This window comes from Pteropus alecto, unplaced genomic scaffold (genome assembly GCF_000325575.1).
Source record: "Pteropus alecto unplaced genomic scaffold, ASM32557v1 scaffold61, whole genome shotgun sequence".
Taxonomy (NCBI): Eukaryota; Metazoa; Chordata; class Mammalia; order Chiroptera; family Pteropodidae; genus Pteropus; species Pteropus alecto.
Window position 1 is genome coordinate 4,771,396 of NW_006434835.1, and position 25,643 is coordinate 4,797,038.

A 25,643-nucleotide genomic window follows, 5' to 3' on the forward strand; every position below is an offset into this window, starting at 1 on the left:
CTGTATCCAAGATGGCTGCCGCTGTCTGTCAGGGTCCTGTCATCAACTAAATCTCATGACTTACAGGAAGTCAAATAGGAAGCTGACTTAGACTCCCAGTTTGATTTGAAGTACCGGGGACCTTTTAATGTCATGCCTCATGATCAAAAAACAGCCTTCTGCTCACAGCCATTTGGGGGTTACTTTTTTCTGTTTTCCTCCTTCACCAAATAGTGTTTTCATCAGGTGCATCCTTAGCTTTCTGTGCTTCACTGTGGCAGTGTGATTTTGAGAGCACCAAGTCTGGAGCAGGAGACATGGGGCCTGGCTTTGTCTTGTCATCTGTTTACTGTCTGTGTCTTCAGAGCCTTAGCCTCAACCACGGCTGGGCACTTGTCTCTCTGGAGGTAAAAAGTATTGTGTAGCCAAGACTGCGAAGCATATGATAATTCACGTTAAAGTTAAATGTTTTTAGGGTACACAGCAAGGTTAGGTGCATTTTTAAAATGTAAAACATTTTTTATCAACTTTCCGAAGCATCTTCCATGGATAAATCAACCCACTTTTTTCTTCCTTTTAACAGACCTTTTCTCTTTTCATGTATTTATCAGACAGTTAGCACTCACTTGATCTAATTGTGCATCATAATACACAAATAACTGTATAATACTGACACAGGGAGCCATGCTCTCAGCCGCATGTGCTGATAGAAAAATCTACTTCATATAATTTGATTCGCAAGAGCAAAATACCATTCTCTCTTAGAGTGGTTTTTTTTTTTTTGTCATTATATATAAATTTAACTCATTTCTAACATCCTCACAGGAAATTCTATGCAAGATAATTAATCTGTTACTATTCCAATTGTGCATCATAATACACAAATAACTGTATAATACTGACACAGGGAGCCATGCTCTCAGCCGCATGTGCTGATAGAAAAATCTACTTCATATAATTTGATTCGCAAGAGCAAAATACCATTCTCTCTTAGAGTGGTTTTTTTTTTTTTGTCATTATATATAAATTTAACTCATTTCTAACATCCTCACAGGAAATTCTATGCAAGATAATTAATCTGTTACTATTATGTGGAAGAACTGGCTTAAGAAGTCATATTGCAAAGAGTTGACTCTTTTTTCTTTGTTTTTTTGTTTTGTTTTTTTTTTTTGCTTTTTTTAATAACGGTGACATTGGTTAACAAAATCCAGTAAGTTTCAGGTGTACAGTTCAACAGTAAGGCATATATATTGCATTATGTGTTCACCGCCCACAGTTAGATTTCTTTCTATCACCACATATTTTCACCCCTTTTACCCGTTTACCTCCCCACTTCCCCCTCCTCCCCTCCCCTCCCCTCTGGTAACCACTAGCCTGTAGTCCATGTCCATGAGTCTCTGTTTGTTTGTCTTGTTTGTTTGTTGCTTTTAGGTTTATATCCCACATGTAAGTGATACCATGTGGTTTTCAACTTTTTCTGTCTTGCTTATTTCGCTTAGCGTGATTATCTCAAGGTCCATCCACGTTGTTGCAAATGGCAGTATTTCATCTCTTCTAATGGCTAACATTCTATTGCATATAGGTACCACAGCTTCTTTAGCCAATCATGTATCGTAGGACACTTCGGTTGCTTCCACGTCCTGGCCACTGTGAATAATGCTGCTATGAACATTGGTGTGCAAATATCTTTTCGGATCTGAGTTTTCAAGTCTTCGGGGTAAATACCCAGTAGAGGGATTGCTGGGTCATATGGTAGAGCAAGTCTTAGTTTCTGAGGAACTTCCATACTGTTTTCCATAGTGGCTGTACCAATTTGCAGTCCCACCAGCAGCGTATGAGGGTTCTTTATTCAAAGTTGACTTTCTTAACTATACATTCATTCATTCATGAACTCATTCACTGTACTTCTCTATCCACGAGCTGTGAGAGAATAAAAAAATGATTCAAGCATAAAGCCTGCCCTCAAAAGAGATTACACTCTCCATGTAATTATACAGGTCATTAGTGAGGTTAAAAAAATGCTCTGATGATTTCTAGGGAAAAGAACTTTCAGTTAAGGGAATCAGAGAAGGCTTTATGGAAGAGATTGCATTTGACATGATACTTTGAAAGATTGCACTTGCGATCTTTTCTATTTTTGTAAAATCTGTTTGGACCTTTATTTTTTTTCTTTTCCTCTGCAGAGTAGCTGTTGTGAATTTAAGTGGAAAAGGGGCAACTGGGATAGTTTAGTCTGCTTTGAAATATTGAGGCTCAGACATTGTATAGTGCAGGAAACAATTGGGACTTGTCTTCTGCAACACTCGAATCTAAGAAAGTTGTAGACATTACCACACCTGTCAGTACGACATGATGCTTCAAGTGAAGGGATGACATATTTAATTATCAAATACAAAATAGGTACCTGTGTTTCTATAATGGGAAGGTACTTGCTGTAGATCACATTTTAAAGTATAAAAGTGAATAGATGAAATAGAAATTATATGATAGTTCATTATGTGGATTTATCTCTGCCCTAGAGCTTACCTTGTATCTCTCTCTATACATGTATGTCAGTGAGTCTCTAAGTACCATAGTTTTTTCCAAATTAATTGAGAGGGTATATGTAGTTAATTTACTTATTCAATAAATATTTATTTGATGTTCAGTGTATGTAAAGAGCTGCTTGGCATTCTGGGTTCTACCAAGGTGACCTAGGTGTTCACATCTGCTTAGGGGAAAGATGTGAACGTAAGTAATGTGTGAACTTGGGCACAAATTACCTACCTCTAAGCCTTGGTTTTCTCATCTGTGAAATGGGGTCAGAATGGTACCAATTTCATAGGTGGTTTTGAGGGCCAAAGAGTCAAGTACATTGTAAGAATGAAGTAGACATAGTTCAAATATCGTAGCACTGTATAGTTTTATTTGGTTGGAGTTTAGGAATTTGGGGACCTTTATTCAGTGAACATGTCTTTCCCATTGGCTGACACTGCCAGGATGTTCTGGGAATGTAAATATAAGTAAGACATGGCCCAGTTCTCAGAAAACTCAAATTTAGAGGGGGAGATTGTCACTCTAGTGAGTACAGTCATAGAAGTAAACACAAAGGAATAGAACTTCCCCTAGAATAGAAGGATCAGAGAAGGTGCCTTAAGGTGACACTTGAGTGAGTCCTAAAGTATAGTAAGCACTGGCCAAATGTTCAGAGCCCAGAATGAGCCTAGAACCTGGATAAGTGCGAATGCAGAACTAACACTTTTGGAGCTTGACGTCTGAGGCAAGCAGTGGTGTGGGGGACATGAGGCGGGAGCTGGAGGGACCAGACCCTGAAGGCCCTGGCATGGGCAGGTAAGGACTTTCAACTTTACCCTTTAAGCGAGCTTGTCTCAAACCCTTGGGTCTGTGAACCAGGTGAATTGGGATTGGAGTTTCTTTTGAGTTTTTTAATATTGTGTTTTAAATTCAATGATAAGACTTTTTAAAATCGTAAGTATATTCTGGATGTCAGTTGCTGCCAAGAGATTTCAGTGCTGGTATTTGTCTTAGGTATTAGGTTTGAGCCAGGTAAAGGCCAGATGAGTTCTTGGGGTGCAGTGTGATCGGTTGTTTTATAGCAGTTTGACTAGAGTAGTATTTTTCAAACTAGGATCTGGCTATATTTTTAAGGGTTAAGGAACTTTTTTCTCTTTTCAGTAGGCTACATAAATTATTTACATTCGAGAAATACTGTAGGTGGTAGAGGATTTGGCTGGAAGAGTAGATTGGCATCACAAATAGCGTCTTGAATGCTAAAGAACTTAGTAAAGAAACAAGGACAGTGGAGAGCCGTTGAAAATTTTTGAGTCAGAATAAACGATTAAGATTCTGTAGTGATAATAGTATTTGGCAATTGCCCAGTGTCAGTGAAGCAGTCTCTTTTTTTAATTTCATTACCTGATTTGTAGCCATTTTATTGTTGAGAGGGCTCTCTACGAGTGGTTGAAGAAAGAAGGGCGAATTTGTGTAAATTTCTCTTTTTTTTTTAATCGAGTGTTTTTGTTTCTTTGTGGGGGGACACTACTATGTGTATTTTAAAGTTTTATGAGGATTTGAAACTTACTAAATTAAGATGTGGAGGTGATATGAGTAGATTTTCATATACCCGTGGTTTTCTGTCTCTCATTACCAGCATTTAATTCAGTACCATTTAGTCATAGACATTGGGAGAAATGTAAAAAATATACTAAACACTGGAAGAAATTTTAAAAATGAATCACACGGGGGTGGTTCCATAGCGTAGCGGTTAGCACATCTGCTTTACATGCAGAAGGGCCTGGATTCGCACCCCAGGCGGAGCCACCGACCATACGCCGGGTGCGCCAGGCCCCCCAAGTGTGCCGGAGGCACCAGGCCCTATGTGCACACCGTGGGAAGAGACGCCCCGCCTTCAGAGATCCAGTTCTTAAGAGGAAATGGCAACATCCATCGGTCAGGGGTGGAAGTGGAGGAGGAGGGAATTAAAGAAGAGGAAGCAGAAAATGAATCACACATCTCTGTCGTCAAGGGGCTTAGAGTCCGTATAATTGCAGAGTGACCGGGTGACAAGTATTAAATAAAGATGGCATGTTCAGGTGCTCATTTATTCCTTTCCCTGACCTGGGCAGCGAGGGTACAGAGAGAAGGCTCTTTACCTGAAACAGAAGCACATAGTCAAGCCAGCCTTAGGAGCACAACACTTCGTTACTCTATTTTCGTTTAAAAATCAAATCCCTTAAAAAGAAAACTTTTTCCCTTTAAAAAACTCAGTTAAAAAGAAAACTTTACGCAGTCTGTCATAAGGGTGGTTTATATTGTTTTTAGCGAATCTAAATGTTCACATTTTGAAGTATTTTATTCCACTCATTGAGAAAACCATATATGAAAGTTAGAGGAAATTATTTTCACTATTACAGCAGTGATGTTATAAAAACATGCAAAATTCTTCCTAAATCTTTCAGTGGGGGAAAAAATTAAGACTATATTATTTGGATATGGAGTTCTTTTCTTGCATATGAATAATAATGTAGAACAACAGTTAACTGTTGCGATCAAGTTTTTTAAAAGAAACAGCCTTTTTGTTAGTTCATGCAAAATATCATGTACTTAAGTTAGTCACTTTTATCATTTAAGCTTCTCATTCAACTACCTAAAATTTTTATAACTTTTAGCTGATGAATTCCAAGTGGTTTGTTAACTCTTTCTGTGAATTAGGCGGGTGAAAAATATTTCTGTGATTTCTCCCCACAAATAAAATTCACTTGTTAAAGCTCACAAATCGGACTGCTCTCTTTAGACAGTTGGCACGTTTTATTGGAATCGTGCCTGCATTTCTGGAGTTGATGATAAAGCCCCAAAATTGTAGGTGAGTTGGGGGCTTACCAAATTTGTTCCCAGTTGCTTTGTCTTTATTGCCTGGGAAATGAACTTCTGATGGTGACTTGTGTCTTCAGCACACTGTTTTCTTGTGTCTTTTTCTCCTTTTTTCTCCCCTTGAGGAGTAACAGAAAGGAGCCAGCTGTGTGACAGTATTGTGCGGCTGCCATAATGCTTCCTGGAAAAATCATTATGAATTAGTTCAAGATCTGATTTCTTGTTGGTTGTGCTTATAAGCATTGAGAATAAAAAATCTATACCAGTTAATCCTGTGATAATGTAAATCTTTATTTTGTTTTCCTCTCATTTTTAAACTGAGGTTTGAAGACATATCTTTGGAAAAGTTCTGAGTGCATGAAATCTCAGCCAAGAATGAGGAACTGTCTTAGAAAAATGGGCTGGACGTTGAAAAAGGAATCTTGCAGAGCATCTTTGACCTGTTTAGCAGTTTATTTTAGTGGTTACTTTTTTTCTCTCTTGTAGTGATTTTGGGTGGAAACATTAGTTACTCATCTTTTGAGATTTATATTCCAATTATTTGAATAAAATCAAACTTTTCCTCAAAATCAGTGGTAAGGAAGGGTGAAAACAGAAAAGGTCATCATTTAAGGTCTTAAAGATCTTTGTATCTTTCTAGAGAAGGAAGGCCATGTGTCATCCAGCCTACTCTCAGACTGTAGAAATAGGTCATTTTAAGAGTGTTTTATAGAAAAGGAGTCGAATGTATAATAATCCTTACTTTTTACCTCTTTCTCACACTCAGTAGGAGATATTGGTTTTTTTCTGTAATCACATCGTAGAAAGTTTTTCTACACGGTGAGAAGGGTCTGAACATTGGTTTATTCAGACTTAGGTGACTTGGCCTATTGTCCTGCCAAGTCACCTAAGTCTGAATAAACCAGACTTAGGTGACTTGGCAGGACAGTTGGCCAAGTCACCTAAGTCTTGGGGGGTTACCCATTAGGTAGAACTAACGCTAAGTGTCAATGCTGTGAGGAACAGAACACGCCTACCTGGTGGCTGCCCTGAGATCCACAGGAGAGGTCAGCTTCACGTTCCTACTGTTGCCTGCTCGTCTGTTTTGGGTGCTTCTCATTAAAGATTATCACCTTCCTGAATAAAAATTCCTAGATGCTGAGCTTCTCCCTCAAAACTCTAGTCCCCTTCTTGAACATAGGTTGTATCGCTAAAGAGTGTGATTCTCTGGGTCAGTGACACATTAGCAAGAAGTCCATACTGGATGTCTTTGCAGGAAGTCAGTTGTGTGGAAAGTGGAAATTCTGAATTACAAAAAGGGAAATAATACTTCCTCCCCCTTTACTACATTGTGATGATGTAAGGGTAAATTACTGTCTGAGCAATTTAGGCAGTGGTTTGGATCAGGTGTCAGCAAGCTGCAGCTCTGGGCCCTGGCCAGCCAGCTGCCTGTTTGTGTAAATAAAGTTTTATTGAAACGTCACCACACCACTTTTTCACTTATTGTCTGTGGCTGCTTTTGCACTGTTACTGCAGAGTTGAGTAGTTGCATGTGGCTCACAAAAATTAAATACTGACTCCTAGGCCCATTTACAGGAAAAGCCGACTCCTGGTCTACATAAATACGTGAAAGCTATGTTTCTCCATTATACTTCCTTTTAGCCATATTTATTTACTACTCCCTCTGCATTTTCCTTTTACTGAAAAGTCTGTGTTATGTGGCACTCTGTACCAGGTACAAAGGGCTGGTTGAGTGTTGTCTCTGTCCTCAGGAGCTTGCAGCTCAGTGGGGATGACATCACAAGTCAGCCTTGCACTATAGTTCAAACACCTGACACCCTCACCTGAACACAGTTCATCCACAAACATCAACTCCTGTGAAAATCAAATGTCACTTAAGGCATAAACATAAGAAATAGAGGTTTTTAATAGTTTTTTGTTTGTTTGTTTGTTTTCTGGTCACTGTCTTATGAACTATGAGCTCTTGAGGATTTGCGTGGCTTACTAAATAACAAGGTTGAGAATTTCTTTTAATAGATGTCTTTCCATTGATTAAATGAGTGTTCTAATGTGATAGGGCTATACCTCTGTAAAAAAAATTTTTTTATTAAAAACCCTGATGGGATACATATAAATACATGTAAGAATATCTGAACTCTTTAAAGAAAAGAAAGCATGTATTAGGACTTGTTTTAATAATCTCTGTGTTTTGGTACCAGAGAAGACCTTTTGTGTAAGTATAGAAGATTATCACTTGACAGGAGTGGTTTTTATCCTGGCTGATCACTAGAATTACCTGGGGGTCAGCTAAAACAGCCCTAATGTCTGGAACCCTCCCCAAACCAATAAGAGCGGAACCTCTAGATGTGGCTGGGGTGGCAGCAAGGACTGACGTTCCCCAGGTGATTCCGATTGAGTCAGTGGGAAGCATCCAGTCCCCAGGCAGTGCTGATGCTCCTGGCACCACACTTTGAGAACCACAGCTTTGTAAGGTTCTTAATTTTACACGAGCAGTTACGATTACTTTAAATGCCAACCTTATTATATATACTTTTAAAATAATATGATTTGTAAGAAGTCGACTGATAAATGTATTACACAGAATTACTGTCACTAGTAAACACAGTAGGGATGTAGGATTCATCATCTTTCAATATAAATACAGTCGTAGGACTCCAGAATTAAAAGTGATCTGGAGATCGTCTAACTGAACCCTGCGTTAGACGGATGAGGGCCCTTCCAGGGACCACAGCACTAAGTAGCGATGGAGCTGGGACCAAAGCCTGTCCTGTTGGGCATGCTGCCTCTTGCTAGAACATACGTAAGGCACCTTGCCCTCTTGCCAGCCTTTGGTTGCGGCATAAACACGCCACGTGTCCTCTTCAGTGCCAGTGTGTCCCCATGACTGTCCTGCTTGTTCTTGCCATGGACGCTGCTGCAGGAAGCTTCGTGAGCACTGCCCCCAGTTTTCTCTTCTGGGTCTTCAGCCCTCCTTCCTTCTTGTATCTCATGTCCCTGGCCTAGCAAGTCTCTACTGCACATCTTGTTCGCCGTTTGTTGGTATGTTTGTGTATTTAGCTGGACAAGGTGGCGTTTTTTTAATGCTGAATTAGGAATGCTGTGAACTTTCTTTGATACATTTAGGAAACTGCTAAGTTTGGAAAGAATCGACTTAAGAAATGGGAGAAAATGTGTGTAGGAAAGTGATTTTAAGTAATCATGGGTAACGGTGAGGGCGATGCCGCTCTGAAGCCTCCACGTTATGTGGATCCCGGGACCTGGCTCCTGCTTATTCCTGCTTTGAATAGAAACTTGACCCCGGGGAGCTAGGGGAGGCTAGGTTTTAGGTTGGATTACCACAAAATCCTCTTGTAAAGGGAATATCGCTTTGGGGCAAAGACTTCCTGGACTTGCTGAGGCTAAAGCGTAACTTTCCCAGGCAGCTGTTTTTGTGTTAGGAATTGAGCCATGTGGCCTAGAGACAGAAAAGTTTAGGTTGTCCATTGGTTGTAAAATAAAAAATACAGTGGTTTGGTTACCTGATGTGCTCAGTTGTTTACGTGGACTACTGTCTGTCTGTCTGCTTTTCTGTCAGTGCTTTTCTGTCCGTCTGTCTTGTTTGTCTTTCATCTGTTCCATAGACTCTCTCCTTAACTTTGATTTATGGGTTGTATATGATGTGTTTTTAAAAAAATACATAGTAGAAGATAAAGTCAGACACAAAGTTTCTGTAATGGATTTGAAATTCACCTGTGCCCGTTTAGATTTAGGTATTTAAAAATTAAATCAATTTGCTTATTTACCAAACATGAGTTAACTGGAAAGGAAAATCACAGCAGGCAGGACAAGGCCATTGTAGATCAGGCACTCTAAATACTGAGAAAGCTACAGACCTCGCCTACAATCTGGCTAGGGTAATATAAATAGACACATACAAAAATGGCAGACCATTTCAAGTGGTGCCGGGTGTTTAGGATAAAATGTTGATTTGGGGAAGAGCAGTAGCAGAGTATAAAGGGGGGTCCTGGGTATGAGTCCCAGTCCTTCGTTTTCATCCTTGGGCACAGTGTTAAAAATCTCTCCAGGCTTCCCCTGTAAAATAAGGAGAATACTGTCTGTCAGGGTCGTGGCGATGATGAAACGAGGTCATGCGTATGAAGTTCCCACACAGGTCTTGAAATGTCAGGTGCTCAGTGAATGGTGTCACTGCTGTTGGCCCCATGACACAAGTTGGGGGTGAGCAGGAACATTATGTGGAGGTGGGACTTAGAGAGGAACTGTGGAGGTGACCTGGCTTGGGACCGGAGGAGGAAGAATGACAAGGACAGAGAGATGAGGCAGGAAATGAACATTTGAAGGTCTGAGTGGAGAGCTTGCGAAGACACAGGATGAGAGAGGACTTTAAATCTGTTCCGTGGACAAGTTCTCAGTCTTTTAGCATCTTTGGTCTTCTCTTACTTAGAAATAGTGTATAAACTAGAGCAAGAATACAAACTGTTCCAGCACTTTGCATGCCTTCTGGAGAGCATTCTTTGACGATGCAACTGTAGTTTTTCTCTCTCCTTACCCTCTCTTCCCACTCCCTTCTCTTTTATCTTATGTTCTTAAAGTTTTTCACCCTTTTCTAATTTAATTAAGTTCATCCCTATCTGGGTCTTGGATCAGCCGGTGGCACCCACACAACTGTGGCAGCTCTGTTCTCCATTGTTAGAGCTCGAGGGGTCGTTAAGGGTCTTAGGGCTTTGAAATGTGCCAACCTGTTTTTAAAACTGTAATTCCAGTAATATCCACTGCGTGGTGCTCATGCAGCAGAAATAAATTCTAAAACTAAATGGTTGAAAGGGAGGCTCAAAACCTTGTGACCACACGTGGAGAGGTTGAAATCCAGAATCACAAAAATAGGGGGGAAATGAGGCATGTTCGTTTGCTGTACAAAGACTCGCCTCGGGCTCTAACAACCTCCGGTACCACTTCGGCAGTGTGACTCACCGATTGCATACACTGCAGAATGTTTGGATATCGGGTGCTAAATGTAAACCTAAGCGGTAGTACAGACACAGATACAGGCAGAGTCCCAGAAAGTTTGTACTAAGCCACAAAACAGCTGCAGAGAGAACCTGTGGCATTGGTAACATTTAAAAATGACACGAAGAAAGACAGCCAGACTCATCCATTGTATGCTATCAAATAAGGATTCTGGGAGGAAAAATAGACGGTGGTTCAAGGCTGCTGCTGCCTGCTTTTCCCTAACTTGGCCATTCCTATGACCAAAAGCAGTTTTAAAATAGACCCTTTGTTTTTTAAAGTTTTCTTTTAAATGAAAAGCTGAGCTCTCATTCAGAACACGTTCGAGTAATTTCAGCGATGATGTGATTCTCACAAGCCGCGCTCCGGTTGACCATCCGTGTCTGTCGCTTACGGAACCTTTTCTTTCTTTTGCAGGTTTTCATCTCTGTGAACTGCTTGAGCACAGATTTCTCTTCTCAGAAGGGTGTGAAGGGGTTGCCTCTTAACATTCAGATTGACACCTATAGCTATAACAACCGTAGCAACAAGCCTGTGCATCGGGCGTACTGCCAGATAAAGGTCTTCTGTGACAAGGTAAGGCTGTCGAATTGAGTAGGGACACTTAGAATAAAGTGTGTGAGGTATACTCTTCTTACAGAAAAAAAAGCAGGGTCTTTTTTAATATTTAAGTTCCATATGAGTGTACTGTTGCTAATACTAAATACTTTAAATTAGCAGTTATTGTTTTAGCCATGCAAAGACATATAGAGAAGAAAAAATATCTCATTTTAATAGAAAAATGACAAGGGCCAAGAAAAAGGTTTCATTGGGCATGTGTGGCAGAGTCAGCGTGGTGCACACGGGCTTCGCGTCAGGCTGCGCTCGGCCCGTGGCGGCCTCTTGGCTTGCTGGGCTGTAGGCAGTAGCCACGGAGTCGGGTTCCTCCTGAGCCCTGTGTCTGAAGACTCAGTGTGGATGAATCACAGAGGGCCGCCCTCTGCCCGGCTCTCCTTCCAGTTGGCAGCAGCCCGCGAAGGCAGGAGAGGATGAGGTAAAGGTGTGATTCTTCCCCAAGTGGCAGGTAGGCCCAGATGCCTTCAGTGTCATTTCTTTTTTCTGATATGACTCTCTTTTTCTGGAGAAGAGATGATGGCTTGTGCCAGGTGCAGAGCCAGAGGCTCGGCTGGATTAAATCCGAAGAGAAGCTTGTAGTCCTGCTGTGCCTTGAGGACTGAGACAGCGGTGTCCTTGAGAACTGGGCAGCCCCAAAGATGGGCATGTGGCCACTGAACGAAGAGTGAAGAAGGCTTTGGCTTTTCCCACTGAAACTCTGGGCTGTATTTCTTTGCCAGCTCTCCTGTTTTCGTTCTGTTAAAAAACCTCTGTGTTAGCGAAGACTGTTAGAAAGTGCTGGATAACTGGAAGTGTGTTTGCTGCCAGAGGCCTGCTGTCCTGATGCTCACACTGGCTGCACAGTGCAAGCGTCTGGCCCCGGTGGACGGCCTGGGACCTTGCAGGTTCGCAGAGCTTTCTCAGACACCCAGATTCAGTAGCATTAACTGGGGAGAAATGTGAGTTCTCAAGGTCAGTCTCCCTCGTTGTTGACAGAGAAGGAGCCGGGACAGCCTGAATGTACAGGGCTTTCCGTGATGTCATCGGATGTCCTTTCACATTTTTTGCAGTGTGTGTCTAGCGGTGATGAATTCTTTCAGCTTTTGTATGACTGAAAAATATCTTTATTTCACCTTCAAGTTTGAAAGATCTTTTTACCTGTGTATAACATTCTAATTGGTTCTTTTCCTTAGTGCTTCAAAGATGTGGCTGTGTCTTCTGGCTCACGTGGTTCCTGATGAGAAATCCGCTGTAATCAGTACCTTTGTTCTGTGCTTAACATGTCTTTTTTTCTTACTGTTCTTAAGATTTTCTTTTTGCTGGTTTGGAGCACTTTGGTGCGTCTCCGTATTTCTTGTGCTTAGAGTTCACTGAGCTTCTTGGATTTGTGGGTTTCTAGTGCTCATCAGATTTGGAAATTTTTCAGCCATTGTTTCTTCAGCACGTCGTCTTCCTCCTCCTCTGGGAAAGCCAGTTACGTGTATGGACAGCTGCTCGAAGTTGTCCCACAGCCCACTGAGGCTCTTTCTGGTTTTTTTGGTTGACTTTTTCTCTCCGTTTCATTTGGATGGTTCGTATTGTTATATCTTAGAGTTCATCAGTCTTTTGTCGTGTCAATCCCATCCTGTGTATTTTTCCTCTCAGACTTTATAGTTTTCATCTCAAGAAAATCAGCTTCGATTGATTCTATATCTTTCAAGTCTCTGCTTGGACGCGTTCCTTTTTTTCACCGGCTTTCTGACCTCTGACCGTGCAGACCGCAGTTAGAAGAGCCGTGGCCGTGCCCTGGCCTAACCTGTGTGCCAGAGCGGGGCTGGTTCCGTGGTTCCAGTGTCTGCCTCATAAGAGTCGTGTTTTCCTGTTCCTCTGCGTGCCTGGCCATCTTCCTGGATAGCAGACGCTGGGAGTTTTACCTTGTTGGGTGCTGGGTAATTTTGTAATCCTGTGAATCCTCTTGAACTTTGTTCTGAGATCGAGTGAAGTTGCTTGGAAACAGTGCGATCCTTTCAGGTCTCACCTTTATGGTTTGATGGGCGGGCTCTGGGCAGCGCTCAGTCCCGGGCTGGTCGTGCTCACCGCTGAGGCTGAGGCGTGGTTTTCCTAACCCTTCTCCCCGCCACCCTGTGAATGGTCAATTTTTCCAGTCTGGTTGGTGGGAACAGGCAGTGGGGCCCTGTGTGAGTCTCAGGCACGATTCTCTCGTCTTTGCAGATGTTTTTCCCAGCTGCAGGTCTTTTTCACACTGACGTGCCGTCAGTGCTCCGCTGAGTACTTGGGGGCTCCCTGAAGGTCTCTGGGGTTCTTTCTCTGTAACTCCTTCCCCATCGCTACTTTGGCCTACTGCCTTCACCTCTCTGAACTTTCAGCTGTCTCCTCCCCAGGGAACCTGGCCCAAAGAGACCACCAGATGTCGCCCTCTGTGTCACAGCCCGAAAAGTGTGACAGCGCCAGAGGCATACCCAAAGGCTCACTTCGCTGTTCCCTGTTTCTTGGGGATCGCTATTGGTTGCCTGGTGGCCAAGGTCTTAACAAGCCTTTTCATGCAGTTTGTGGGGGTTATTGTTTCTGGGCGGAGGGTAAATCTGGTCTGTTACTCCATCTGGACTGGGAGCAGACGTCCCTTATTCTTTAGAGATATAACTGATACATAAGGAGGAAAATAACTTATTTTATAAAACTACCTTTGGGGGGGCATGTAATTCGTCAAAATAAAATTATTATACTGTAAGAAAGGACTGAGAGAGATACAGACCAATTCCATACAGTAGTGGCTGGGAGATTGGGGATATTTACCTGTTATATATTAGAGAGATAATGTTTGTATCAATATAAGCAGGTTGTGTGTTTACCAATATGCTAGTATAGTAATACCTTCTAGAAGAAGCAGAAGTGGTTTTGTATTTTTTTTTTTTAATGTGGTTTTATTGTATAATAGTGCCAAAATCGTTGGGGTGGTTTTTATTGCTTCTCTTTGCTATCAGGAAATTTACAGAAAAATAAGCCACCAGTTCATACTTAACTGGATAACATTGAAATCTGTGCCATCTAAAAATAAATGCCAGTAGGTCAAGTAAAGTGATTAATAACTTTTTTATTATACTTGTTTAATTTCAGGTCGTGTTTATTCCTAATATGGCTCTTATTTTTGTGGATTGTGGCGTGTGGATGGCAGACCTCATGCACGCATGTCCCCTCTGGAGGAGTGGGAGCACATTTCTTCTTTAAATGATTGTGCAGTTTTCTAGTTAAATCTTTGCTCTTGTGCGTTACAGTTGGTCATATTTGTCGCTTAGTTGATGTCAGATCCTTGGAGAGAATCCCGCTTTGCCCAGATAGGAAAGGACACCTGAAGTAGGGTCGACTTGGACTTTTCCTTTCATTTTCTTGTTTCCTGTTATTAGAGAACAGGAGAAGTCGCTGTGTTTGAAGGTGGCGTGGTACACCAGCAGATCTTCTCGGGTTTTCATTTAGTCTGGCCACATCCACTGCTGAGGGGAATTTGACTCTGTTTTTTAAGTAAATATTTCCCTTTGATTTCATAGTTAAAAATAGTTTTAAGAGTAGGCTTTTTAGAAGTCCGATGATAAGCTCCATGCCTATAATAGGTAATGGAGTTCATCTCCAAAGAGGAGGTATTTCCATCCCCCTCCATCCAGTGGTCTGGATAAGAGTTAAATATTTTAAAGAGGATCAGATAAACAGAATCATGTCTTGTCTTGTCTTTACCTACAGGGAGCTGAACGGAAAATCAGGGACGAAGAACGAAAACAAAGCAAAAGAAAAGGCAAGTGTACTGACCCCAGCTCCCAGTTGAATGCCTGTAAGTAGAAATGTTCCCTCCAAGCATTCCAGACCTTTCCATGCACATTGGTGCCTTGACTTTTCAAGCAGAAGACAGAAAAGTGGCTCTTTTTTATTATTGCGAAGCGGTAGCATTGCTTTCCTTACCAGATACAAAAACAGAGGAATGGCTAAACTAAGTAATTTTCTTGGGGCACTACATGAAGGATTCTTGAGTTTTTCAGAGTTTAGGCTATTTTGGCTGTTCTAGCTCAGGTTGCTGATTCCAGTCCTGAAAAAAGCACACATTCCACCTGACTAGCTGATGATGAAATTGGAATTGTCTAGATTTTTAAGAATAATAACACCCTTCAGAATTCAGGATGTATTAATTCCAAATGAGTATAGTTTTCTAGGGTATCGTCTATCATTTGCAGACTCTATAGGGCCTCTGTTTGGATGTTTTACCAGGAAACTTTTTTTTCTTTTTAATGTGACCAATATTCATAGTCACAAAATCCTGTCTCTCTCAGCTAAAAGAAAAAAAAAAAAAATGCTGCTTGGTGCCAGTAGCGTTTCATGTGCAGTACGTGGGCTGCTGGCATCTGTTCTTTGAACATTCTGTCTGGCTCAGCAGACATTTGCCCTGGAGCTCATTAGTCAGGGTTCTCCAACTGGCATCAAAGTGCAAACTCCCGATGTCACTTTAGAGAACAGCTAACTAACTAGGAAAACTCATCACTGAGTGCTTCAGGGTCAGACGATGGAGGAAGATAGAGTCTGAGATTTTCTAAGTTAAAAATTAGACAGTCGTGCTTCCTCTTCACCTCCGTTAGGCTCAGTTCTGAGGTGGAAGGTATGAAGCGAAGGTGTGTGCTCTCGGGTGGAAGAAAGAGTTGCTGTTAAAATGTAAATTACAGAACGAGAATAGCGAAAGCGAAACCGCTTCTAGATTACGTCTGTACAATTGTGTTAGCCTGTCAGGCAAAACCTAAATATGCTTCGCCTTTATTCCAAATCTTCTGTGTTTGTATGTGTGTTTAAAGATACCTTTTTCTCCTCTGATTTTGATGAGATGTTTGATTGATTTAAGTATAGTAAATACAGACAGCATATGCCTTCACATCAACTGATTTTCGTCTTAGTTCGGTGACCCGTGTCTCATAATTTAAGTGGTATAATTTAAGTTTCTTAAACGTTGAGGAGAATGCGATGTGGCCTGTGTCCAGTGTACGTATATAAGCTGTTGATTGTGGCATCCCCATTTTTTTTCAGTTTCTGATGTTAAAGTGCCACTGCTTCCCTCTCACAAACGAATGGACATAACGATTTTCAAGCCCTTTGTTGATCTCGATACCCAGCCTGTTCTCTTCATTCCTGATGTGCACTTCGCCAACCTTCAGCGGGGCACTCACGTACGTAACCAGGAGCCCAGGGTGTCTGCAGGGGAGTAAGATTTAACGAGAAGAAAATCTTTGGAAAACAGAAGCCAAAATTTACTGAGATTTGGCCAGCGTTTGGGGTTAGCTTTCTGGAATATTCCGTTGGGGTGACAGGAGGTCCTTACAATGGAGAGCGTTTAAGGACCATTGATTTGGAAACAAAGTACCAAACTCTTCCGCAAATCTCGTTTGCATTTATGTATTTTTAAGCTCATCTAAAACACACTAGACTAGTAATGCAATTTGCAGTTTGAGTCTTTGATCTCGTGGGTTTAACTTACATGGGTCTGGACCGGAGGGGAAAGCCAGAGGAGTCCCTGGGGTTCGCAGCCTCGTGGCACAAAGAACGTCCAAAGGCTGCGGTCATGGTTTCAGTTACTGAATCATCGTTGGCACGCGGAGAGCTGTGTCTTGGCTGCTGATGCGGAATTTACCAAGTAGCCCTGTCCTGCTCTGAGCAGAAGCTCGGCGGATGCAGGAACCCGAGGAGAGTGGAGCATGCTCCCTGCGCTGAGCTCAAATAAACATCGAAAAGACGGTCTGCCGTGCACTGCGCGGACAGCCTAGGGGAAGCCATGGCCACTGTGTTCAGTTCCTAATGAGAAGCTTTGAGATGAACAGCGGTTGGCAGACTCTTTCTATAAAGGGTTAAGTAATAAATGTTTTAGGCATTTTGGGTCATATGGTCTCTATTGTGACTAATGAACTCTGAGTAGTAGTGCCAAAACAGCCGTAAACAACACGCCAGTGAATGAGTGTGGCTGTGTGCCAGTCAGTGCTCAAATAGGCGCTAGGCAAAACTTGGCTCATGGCCATGGTTTTCCGACCCCTGAGTTGGAGGACTTGAAGATACCGCTAAGAATCTGGTTATTGAAAAATAAAGCTAAAGGGTTTTGTGTTAGATTGTCAAATTCAAAATTATTTTCACTGTAGGAATAATTTGTGGTCTGAAATATTTTGAGTGGATACTTGAAAAGCAATTTTGTTTTTGGTCTTAGGTCCTTTCCATCGCCTCAGAAGAACTGGAAGGTGAAGGGTAAGATTTACGTTTTGTTTCATTTTGTTTCGTTTTGTTTTAATAACTTCTTTTTATTTTGAAACAATTTCAAACTTATAGAGAAATTGCTGGTGCAGTACAAAGAACTACTTTTTTCCTGAGCCACTTGAGAGTAGGTTGCTGACCCAGTGACACCATCGTGCCTGAATACTTGAGTGTGTATTTCCTACAAACAAGGACATTCTCCTGCGTAACAGTCAGAGTCAGGGTGTTGGTATGGAGACGTTAGTACCAGCCCTCGTCCCCATTCGGCTTTTGCCAGTTGTTCTGATAAGGTCTTTTATAGCAAAAAAGGATCCAGTTCAGACTCAGACAGTGTATTTACTCTTCATGTCTCTTTTAGCTTCATCAGTCAGGAACAGTCCATCTCCCCTTGACCTTCCCGACATAACACTTTGAAGATTACAGTTGTTTTCTAGAATGTCTCTCAGTCTGGGTTTGTTCATTGTTTCCTCGTGACGAGGTTAAATTACGCATGTTGGCAGTGTGTGCTGTCAGCTGGCACACACCAGCCAGCAGCTTACCCTGTTGCCGGTGATGCTCCGGCACTTCCACTGGAGGCCGGCATGTGCTGGAAGCTGGGACAGACTGTTTTAAGACTCAGCCCTTATTCTCGAAGTGACCATTCTGTTCAAAGCCGAGTGCTTGCTTTCTTCACTTTTGTTACTTTGCCGCTTTCTTGCTCACGCACGGAGCCTCACCACGTGGAATACCCTGTAACTGTCTTTGACAGCCAGCTGTGCTGGTCTTCCTCTTCTTCACATGAGGTCTGTTTCTATCTTCTCCTTTTTATTTCCACTGTCCTACTTATTTTAACCCTTAGAATCATATGCCGCGATTGTCCCCAAAGTCCCCTAGCTGGTTCTGCAGGGCCTGGAGGGCCTGGAGTCCCCTCCTGTCTTTACTCTACTTCGATTATAGCATTCTCGTCTCACAAAACCTTCAGGTTCCCTGATACCAGCAACACAATAAAACCTTAAATTCCTTAGAGCCAAAAGATCAAAGTGCTCCACAGTAGAGCCCACCCTGCCCTTCTAGATTTCTCTTCCCGTGGAGCATGGCTTCCGCCAACCTGGCCGTGCATTTTCCTGCTCACGCCGTTCGCCCTTTTCTGACTCGCCCTCTCCTTTGTTAGTGTCTCTACACGTATCTCACATCCTACATCTTCCGTGAGATTTTCCCTGAAAAGAAACTTGGTTCTCGGGAAGACCGGGCGATGGTGACGTGGTGTGAGCAGGGTGGGGGCGTCTGGCAGGCGGCCGAGTGCAGCCCGCTCTGCCGATCAGTAGCAGGAGCCCGGTTCAGTCCGTATCAGTCTTTGGCCTCAGATTTTCATCCACCAAATAAAGAGGCCGGAACAGATGAAGCGTAGAGATCGTTTTAAATCTAAAATTCAGTGATAGACCCTAAAACTCTTGTTTCCGCGCGTGCTGAGTCGAAGGCACTGATTACGCACTTTGAATCACCTGCAGATCTAACTTGAAAAGGGGGCCGTATGGGTCGGAAGATGATTTTGTGATCCCACCGCCTGCTAAGCTGACCCGGATAGAAGAACCAAAGAGAGGTGCGTTGGCTTCATTTCTTAGTGGGAGTTTTAAATTAGAAGTGAGTTCAGAATCTATCAGAAGCACACAGTGCTCAAACAGATCTTGTCCAGTGTGACTCTTCTTCTGTCAGACCAGCTTCTGGCCTGCGCTTGAACGTACAGCAGAGTCGGAAGAAGCTGTGCACTGTGTCCTCAGACATTCCACATTGGTTCATGCTCACTCTCCGTGCTGTGGGTCTGCGTGCAGACCCAGTACGCAGGGTCTCTGTTCTTACTTTGCTCACGTGAGTGAACTGCGTCCTTTTTTTTTCCATCTCCTTCCTCCCGACTGGGGATTAGTGCTGCTCTATGTGCGAAAGGAGTCAGAAGAAGTCTTTGATGCCCTGATGCTCAAGACTCCGTCTTTGAAAGGCTTGATGGAAGCTGTAAGTACTATAAACTTTGTAATCCTCTTTAAAAATTGAAAACAAATTGATGTAGAATTGCACTGGAACACATTCTACAGACCATCCAGATTCCTTTGCTGTACTGAAACCTCAGAGGCCTTTGCTAAGCAGCGGTGTCTTGTCTGTGCCTGTGGCACAGGCCACGTTCCACCCACCTCGCGTGGTCCTCGGTCGTTTGTGGGGCTGGCTGTCTCCACTTGGTCTCACACCCCTGTGCCCAGCACACTAGTTGGTAGGTAATAATTGCTCAGTAATGTCTCGTCTACTGAACTGAGTGAATTTGTGATGACCTGTGGAGTAGTTTAGTTTTTTATTGTATTTGGTTAAAGGGAGATTGCCATTTAACATGCCTTCTAGAAGCCAACAGAAATTATTTTTAATCAAAGAAAATCTTACAGACTTCATGCATAGAAACAGTGGCTCTTTGGTCTGCCTTTGAAATGCCTGATTTTAGGGAATGACTGAATTTGCGTCAGGACCTTTTTCAAACCATATTTGAGAAAATTTATAGGTGTAACCAGCGATGACCATAAGTATCTCAGCAAAGGATTGGGAGGTGAACAGACCCCAGCCTGCCCTTTGGGAAGCAGTGAGAGATGGCATGAGAAGGGTTCCTGCCTGCCGACTCCCCATTTTGGCTTTACCCCAGGACAAGAGTCAAGGACGCCGCACTGTATCCTGATACTTGTCATAGGAATCTTTGCGCTCAAAACACAAGCATAGCTGGGCTAGAAATGTGTTTCCCCTGGGTGCCCCTGACAACTGCAGTGTGTCGAGTTCATTTAACGAGTATTTGCTTTGTGCCAGGTACTGTCGTTCTAGGCACCAGAGTTACAAGAGTAAGTGACACAGCACCAAATAGAGTTTAAGTTCTGGTTAGGAAGATAGAGACAGTCAGATAAGCAAAGACACTAGTATATAATTTGCCAGGGGCTGATAAATGCGACGAAGGTGAGGGACAGTGGATTGGGGGTGCTACTGTGACTATGGATACGCGTTATTATGCATTTGTCAAAAGCCATAGAGTGTACAACTCAGAGTGAACCCTGATGGGAACGGTGCAGTATAATTCGTAATATTGTACCAGTGCCGGCTCATCACATGTAACAAACGCACCACACGAATGGGAGACGTTAATAGCCAGAGAGCTATGTTGGGGGTGCTGAGCAACTCTGTGTGTTCTGCCCAGTTTCTCCCTAAACTTAAAACAGCTCTATAAAGTATTAATTAAAAAACAAAAACAAAAAACAAAAAAAACGATAACCGTCTAATACATTTGTGAACAGCTGCGAACAAGGGAGAACTAACGCAGCACTGGACCGCAGCTCCCTTCACGTAGGTGGCACGCCTCCCCAGGGTATGGTCTGGCTCTTCTGCATGTCTTTGAATGTGCATTTTTGAAAAACAAAGTTGAGTGACTGTATCACTATACTACATAGTTTGTTTGTGAAAGCCATGAAAATAACATTTTGTAATTATTTTTCATTGCTCTTTTAGATCTCAGACAAATATGATGTTCCCCATGACAAGATTGGGAAAATATTCAAGAAATGTAAAAAAGGGTGAGCACTGACATTCCTAGTACCTGCGTAAGGGTAACGTTACGTAACATGAATGTAATTCACATGCACCTGTGCCCCGTCCAGAAACAGTTATAGAAACATCAGTGCAGGAATGTGTTTTTTCTTAAATTATCCACATAAAATTGATCTGCCTTTCTAAGACATCCTTGTCGATTCTTTTTAAGTATGATTTGTATTTGCTCCTCTCGTGCTTGGCAGCGGCGAGGTGGCTCCAGGGTCCAGCGTACATTATGAAAGCTGGTGAGGGTGACACCGCAGTCACTGCCCCATTGCTGAGCCCCCGTCGTGAGCCAGGCACTGGGTCGGGCACCACGCATGTTATTTAATTTTCACATTGCCCGCTGAGATGGGAGTTGTTATTCAGTTTATAGACAAGTCAGTTGAGGCACAGAGAGTCTGAGAGACTTGTCCAAGATCAGATTAGTGCCAAGGCCATGATTCAAGTTCAGTCTTCACCGACTGCAAAGTCTTTGCTCCGTCTACCCCACTCTCCTGCCCTGGATTGGTTTTTCGGTCACAGAGCCTTGCTTCCTTGTATTGATACTCTGTTTTACTTAAATGTCTCTGCTGTTTGGCATGGGTAAACAGGATAGCACAAAAGAATTTAGGCTTAATTCTAAAGCAAATCCTAATTGGATTTTGTAGGTGGGTCTAGTGGGAAGGGTTGCACTTCATAGTCATTCAGTTAAACTTTGAGGATTACTTGACAGGGAATCTTGTTTGTGAGGGAGCTGCGGCTGCAGAGCCGTAGACTCATTCTGCCCGTGTATCTTCTAAGGCTGGACCTGTGAAGTGCTGCTCTGTGGATTTATCGTGTTTGTTATAACAGCTGCTGTCCATTGAGTGACTACTACATGCTGAATTAATAATAAGCTAGTATGTTTTATTTATCGCATGCCCTGCGCTGTTATGAGTGCTTTACTTGAGTCCTCATGTAATCTTCATAACAGTATTCTACGATAGACACTGTTATCCATCCCCATTTCGTAGATGAGAAAATTGAGGCTTTGGGAGCTTAAATATTTTCCGTCCTGGGTCACAGCTAGTAGGCAGCACAGCTAATGGAAATCTGGGTCCGACTCCAGAGCGAGTGGGACTGAGGGCATCGCTCTCGCCTCCTCTTTCAGGATTCTGGTGAACATGGACGACAACATTGTGAAGCATTACTCCAATGAAGACACCTTCCAGCTGCAGATCGAAGAAGTGGGGGGGTCGTACAAACTCACCCTCACTGAGATTTAAGGGCACCCTAGTCCACCCCTCCCAGCGAGCTAAATGAAGGTGGTACGTAGGTCTTACTATTTGGCGAGCCACAGGTACAGCAGTCAGCCACCTTCCACACCCGGCGATGTCAGTGGAAGGGGCTTCTTTGAAGTGGAGATGGCGCTGCATTTGACTTGGCGATAGCATTGAATATATTGCATTGGCGTTTTTCAGATTGGACAGAGAAATCCATATACTATTATGTTTGAATTTTCTGATATAAATTCTTAGGATTAAAAGTGAAAACTTTGTTCCAAGATTTGATAGACTCTCTGGGAACCTTTAGGATACCTGCTATATTACTGATAAAAATACCGGGATATCTGCCTTGTCTCTTCAGTGGGAGTGGGCCTGCTCTCTATGCAGGTCAGAAAAGGCGGTCAGCGTGGCTTTAAGGATCTGGCGCCCGCGAGGCCTGAACTGTGTGCCTGCCTCAGGCCAGGGGAGTGGCCTCCGAAGACAAAGGATGAGCCCTTCGCCCTTAGCCTCTCATCCCCCAGGAAATGTTTACTCACATAGAATGTGTTACTGAAATCTTCTTTTCCAACTTTCTTGAACATATCAGCTGCCTTTCTTACGAAGAACTTCAGCGGGTTACAGTATGAATCAGTTAAGCTAAAGCTGCATTGTATATAAGTGCAATACATTTTTGAAGGCCTGTGTCTGTAAATGTGTACATACATGTCTTATATAAATAGATAATATATAAATGTGGTGTCTGTACAGATGAGATGCAATGAGGTCTCCCCTAAAGACTTTCCTTAGACGAAGGGTTAAGTTATTTTTGATAATGTATACCAAGCAGATAGAATACTGTGCTACTGGAACCCATCACAGTGCTTTCTCTGGGTTTTCCCAAACACAGCAATTATTCCATAGCATAGCAAAACCTTCTCAAATAACAGAGATTCTGTTCGCTTTTGAGACTGTTATTGTTTGGATTTCTGCACTGTTTAACAAATGAAGTAAAGGAAAAACACTACAGCGATTCATGTCTGTCGTGTATGCTAGTTTTAGTCGTACGTACCTAATAAAACGAACAAACAGTAATTACAACATATCACATACTGTGACTAGTGTACCAGGTGATACAACTCAAAATGGAGTTCTTCCTAATCTTCCTCTTATAAGAAATTATTTCTGTTTTATCATGTTTCAGAGCCTGCAAGCTTTGATTATCTTGTATGCTAACAATTGTAGAAAGATTCCTGAATTTATGAGATGATGTTACTATGGCAGGGGAACATTTTGTACACATGTTCAAATATATAAAAGTACTAAAAAGTAACTTTATAACAAAATCACGGGTATCTTTAGGTTCAGGGAGCTAGAATAGTTCATTTGTATAAGTAGGATTGATAGTTACATTCTTACATTAAAATATTCTAATGAAGTATGTGAACTAAATTGCTGGTTTTCTAAGATTAAGATATGGGACACGGGTCATATAACAATATTTTATATTTTGTTTTATGAAATCGATTTTGACTTGTTTGTTGTTTTTAATTGTATCATTGAAGATGTATTTTAAACCAAAGGGATTAAATTTTATATGTCTATTTCGTAATATGTCATTTCCTGTTGTCCCGTTTGACTTTATCTTATCATTGGTTCGTGAAGCGGAATTTGAGATCTTACCGTGACAGAGCTGCAAAGGGTCTCCTTAGCATTTCCTCCTCATTTCCCAGCATGTCCTTGAGACTCTGCCTTCATCTTAGTTTTTCCTTACAGGTGTCTGTGAAATGATCTAATTGTTAAGTTAGAAAGTCCTAAATCATTTTTCAGCTATTATCCGAATTTAACCACCAAAGCTGCAGGTGAATGCTCTTAGATCTAACAGCTTTGTGTTTTCTTTCTTTCCTTTTTTTTTTTTAAGTATGTGCTCCTGAAGCAAGTGCAGTGTTTTTAGTTTTTAAAAGCTTAACAAAATGTTTAGTTTAAAAATGTACCAATAATGTTTCAGCTTATTAGAATTTCTAAATCAAACAGCCATTGTAAGCATATTCAGGTGATCCGGGGCCTAACTGTGATAGACACTAAAATACACTAGTGAACACATGATCAAATTAATGAAGTAAACTCGATAGATTTCCTATGACATCTGTGCATTTTTCACTAATTCTTGGGCTACAAGTAAAGAATCCTCAGGGGCAGATTCCACTCCTGGTCACTCAGTGGTGCCAGAGCCGAGCTCAGTGTGGGAAGCCTGCGGGGTGGGGCCCACATGTCCCCTCCACGGGGCCTTCCCTGGACCCCACCTTCACCAGGGCTCCAGGGAGCACCTCGGGCTCCCTCACACGCCCTGCCTTCCCTCAGTCTGCTGCGTTTCCTTCTTCCTTGGTCACTTAGCTCTTCCTTCTGCCTCGAAACTTGGCTTTCCCTTGGAGATAGGTCCCCCTGATGTTCCCAGTGGATTACCCCAGCTTCCGATTCCTGCCACTCACTGCTCCATGTTGTGATTAAAGACCCGCCAGCCCTCCACAGGCTTCCGTCTCCTTGGCTCTCTGGCACCCAGCCTAAAGCTAGTGACGTAGCAGACGCTCAGTAAATGATTCTGTGGTGATTAAGCGACTAGTCAGTGCTGGTGAGTACCCAGTCACTCGCTCCATCAGCGGGAGGTTGTGTAGTAGTTATAAGCTCAGAAATTGGTCTGGGCTGGAGCTAGACCAGTAGGCCACAGAGGAGGAATCATCTGTTTCGGCAGCAGTCAGTAAAGCAGAAGTCCCAAAGGGGAAGGGGTCACGGGAAGGCGAGTCAGGGCCTGCAGTGAGAGGCAAGCTGGCCCGGGCAGGACTGTGACGCGCACTCACATTCGTGATCGCCATTCCTCCTCGTACCTCACGAGGGGAGCATTATACCAGTGTCATCCAGTATCAGCAGTGTTCGCATCTCACGTGCAAATACCGATCATCAATATACAGCAAATGGAGGCCACCCAGTCAGTACATGTAGTGGGGTCTTGACTCTCCGTCTCCTGCCTCCTGCCTCCCCCAGGGCCTAAGCCCCAGGGCTGTCATCGCAGGTAGGGAGAACAGCAAGAGATACACAGGTAGATTCTTCCCTGTTCCATCCTGTTACACACACACACACACACACACACACACACACACACACACACGTGGTCCTGAGCAACTTTAGCCATCACCACCTTCAAATCTTTAGTCAAATTTTGTTTTATTTACTTTATGATGACTGTAACACATGCGAAGACAAAAGTCTAAGCCATTAGGATGAATGACAGAGCTTCACAAGAAGATCTCTCTCATCCTCCCCAATCCCGCTCCCCAGAAATAACCGCTGATCATTTCTCCAAGGCTACACAAGAGTCTTCTGCAAAACCCAAGCGTACTGGGTCAACCATTTTTTGCAAATGCTTTCATTTCTCACTATCCTTTAGCCCCGTTCTTTTGAATGACTATTGTGCTCCATTATGTAGACAGCATTTAATCGGTGCCACCGGTGGATGTTTAGAGTAAGTTTTTACCATAACAAACATTGCTGCAGAAAAAATGCCGGCACGTCTGTCCTTACATATTTGTAAAGGAAAATTATAGGATGAGTTCTTAGAGAAGAATGCTG

General features: G+C 42.7%; 1 protein-coding gene across 2 annotated transcripts in view; it reads left to right on the forward strand.

The window, feature by feature from the left end:
- The window catches only part of GRHL1 (grainyhead like transcription factor 1), a 43,503-nt gene extending 19,865 nt beyond the window's left edge, over positions 1 to 23,638 (forward strand). The window contains exons 9-16 of one of the 2 annotated variants that reach the window (XM_006910228.3): positions 10,771 to 10,929; positions 14,680 to 14,731; positions 16,003 to 16,142; positions 17,168 to 17,205; positions 18,699 to 18,790; positions 19,112 to 19,197; positions 20,716 to 20,780; positions 21,929 to 23,638. In XM_006910228.3, the coding sequence (XP_006910290.1) occupies positions 10,771 to 10,929; positions 14,680 to 14,731; positions 16,003 to 16,142; positions 17,168 to 17,205; positions 18,699 to 18,790; positions 19,112 to 19,197; positions 20,716 to 20,780; positions 21,929 to 22,043 (747 nt within the window). In that variant the 3' untranslated portion in view covers positions 22,044 to 23,638. Of the gene's footprint in view, positions 1 to 10,770; positions 10,930 to 14,679; positions 14,768 to 16,002; positions 16,143 to 17,167; positions 17,206 to 18,698; positions 18,791 to 19,111; positions 19,198 to 20,715; positions 20,781 to 21,928 lie in introns of both variants that reach the window. The other variant, XM_015588257.2, reaches the window with a different exon arrangement.
- The last annotated feature ends 2,005 nt before the right edge of the window (positions 23,639 to 25,643 follow it).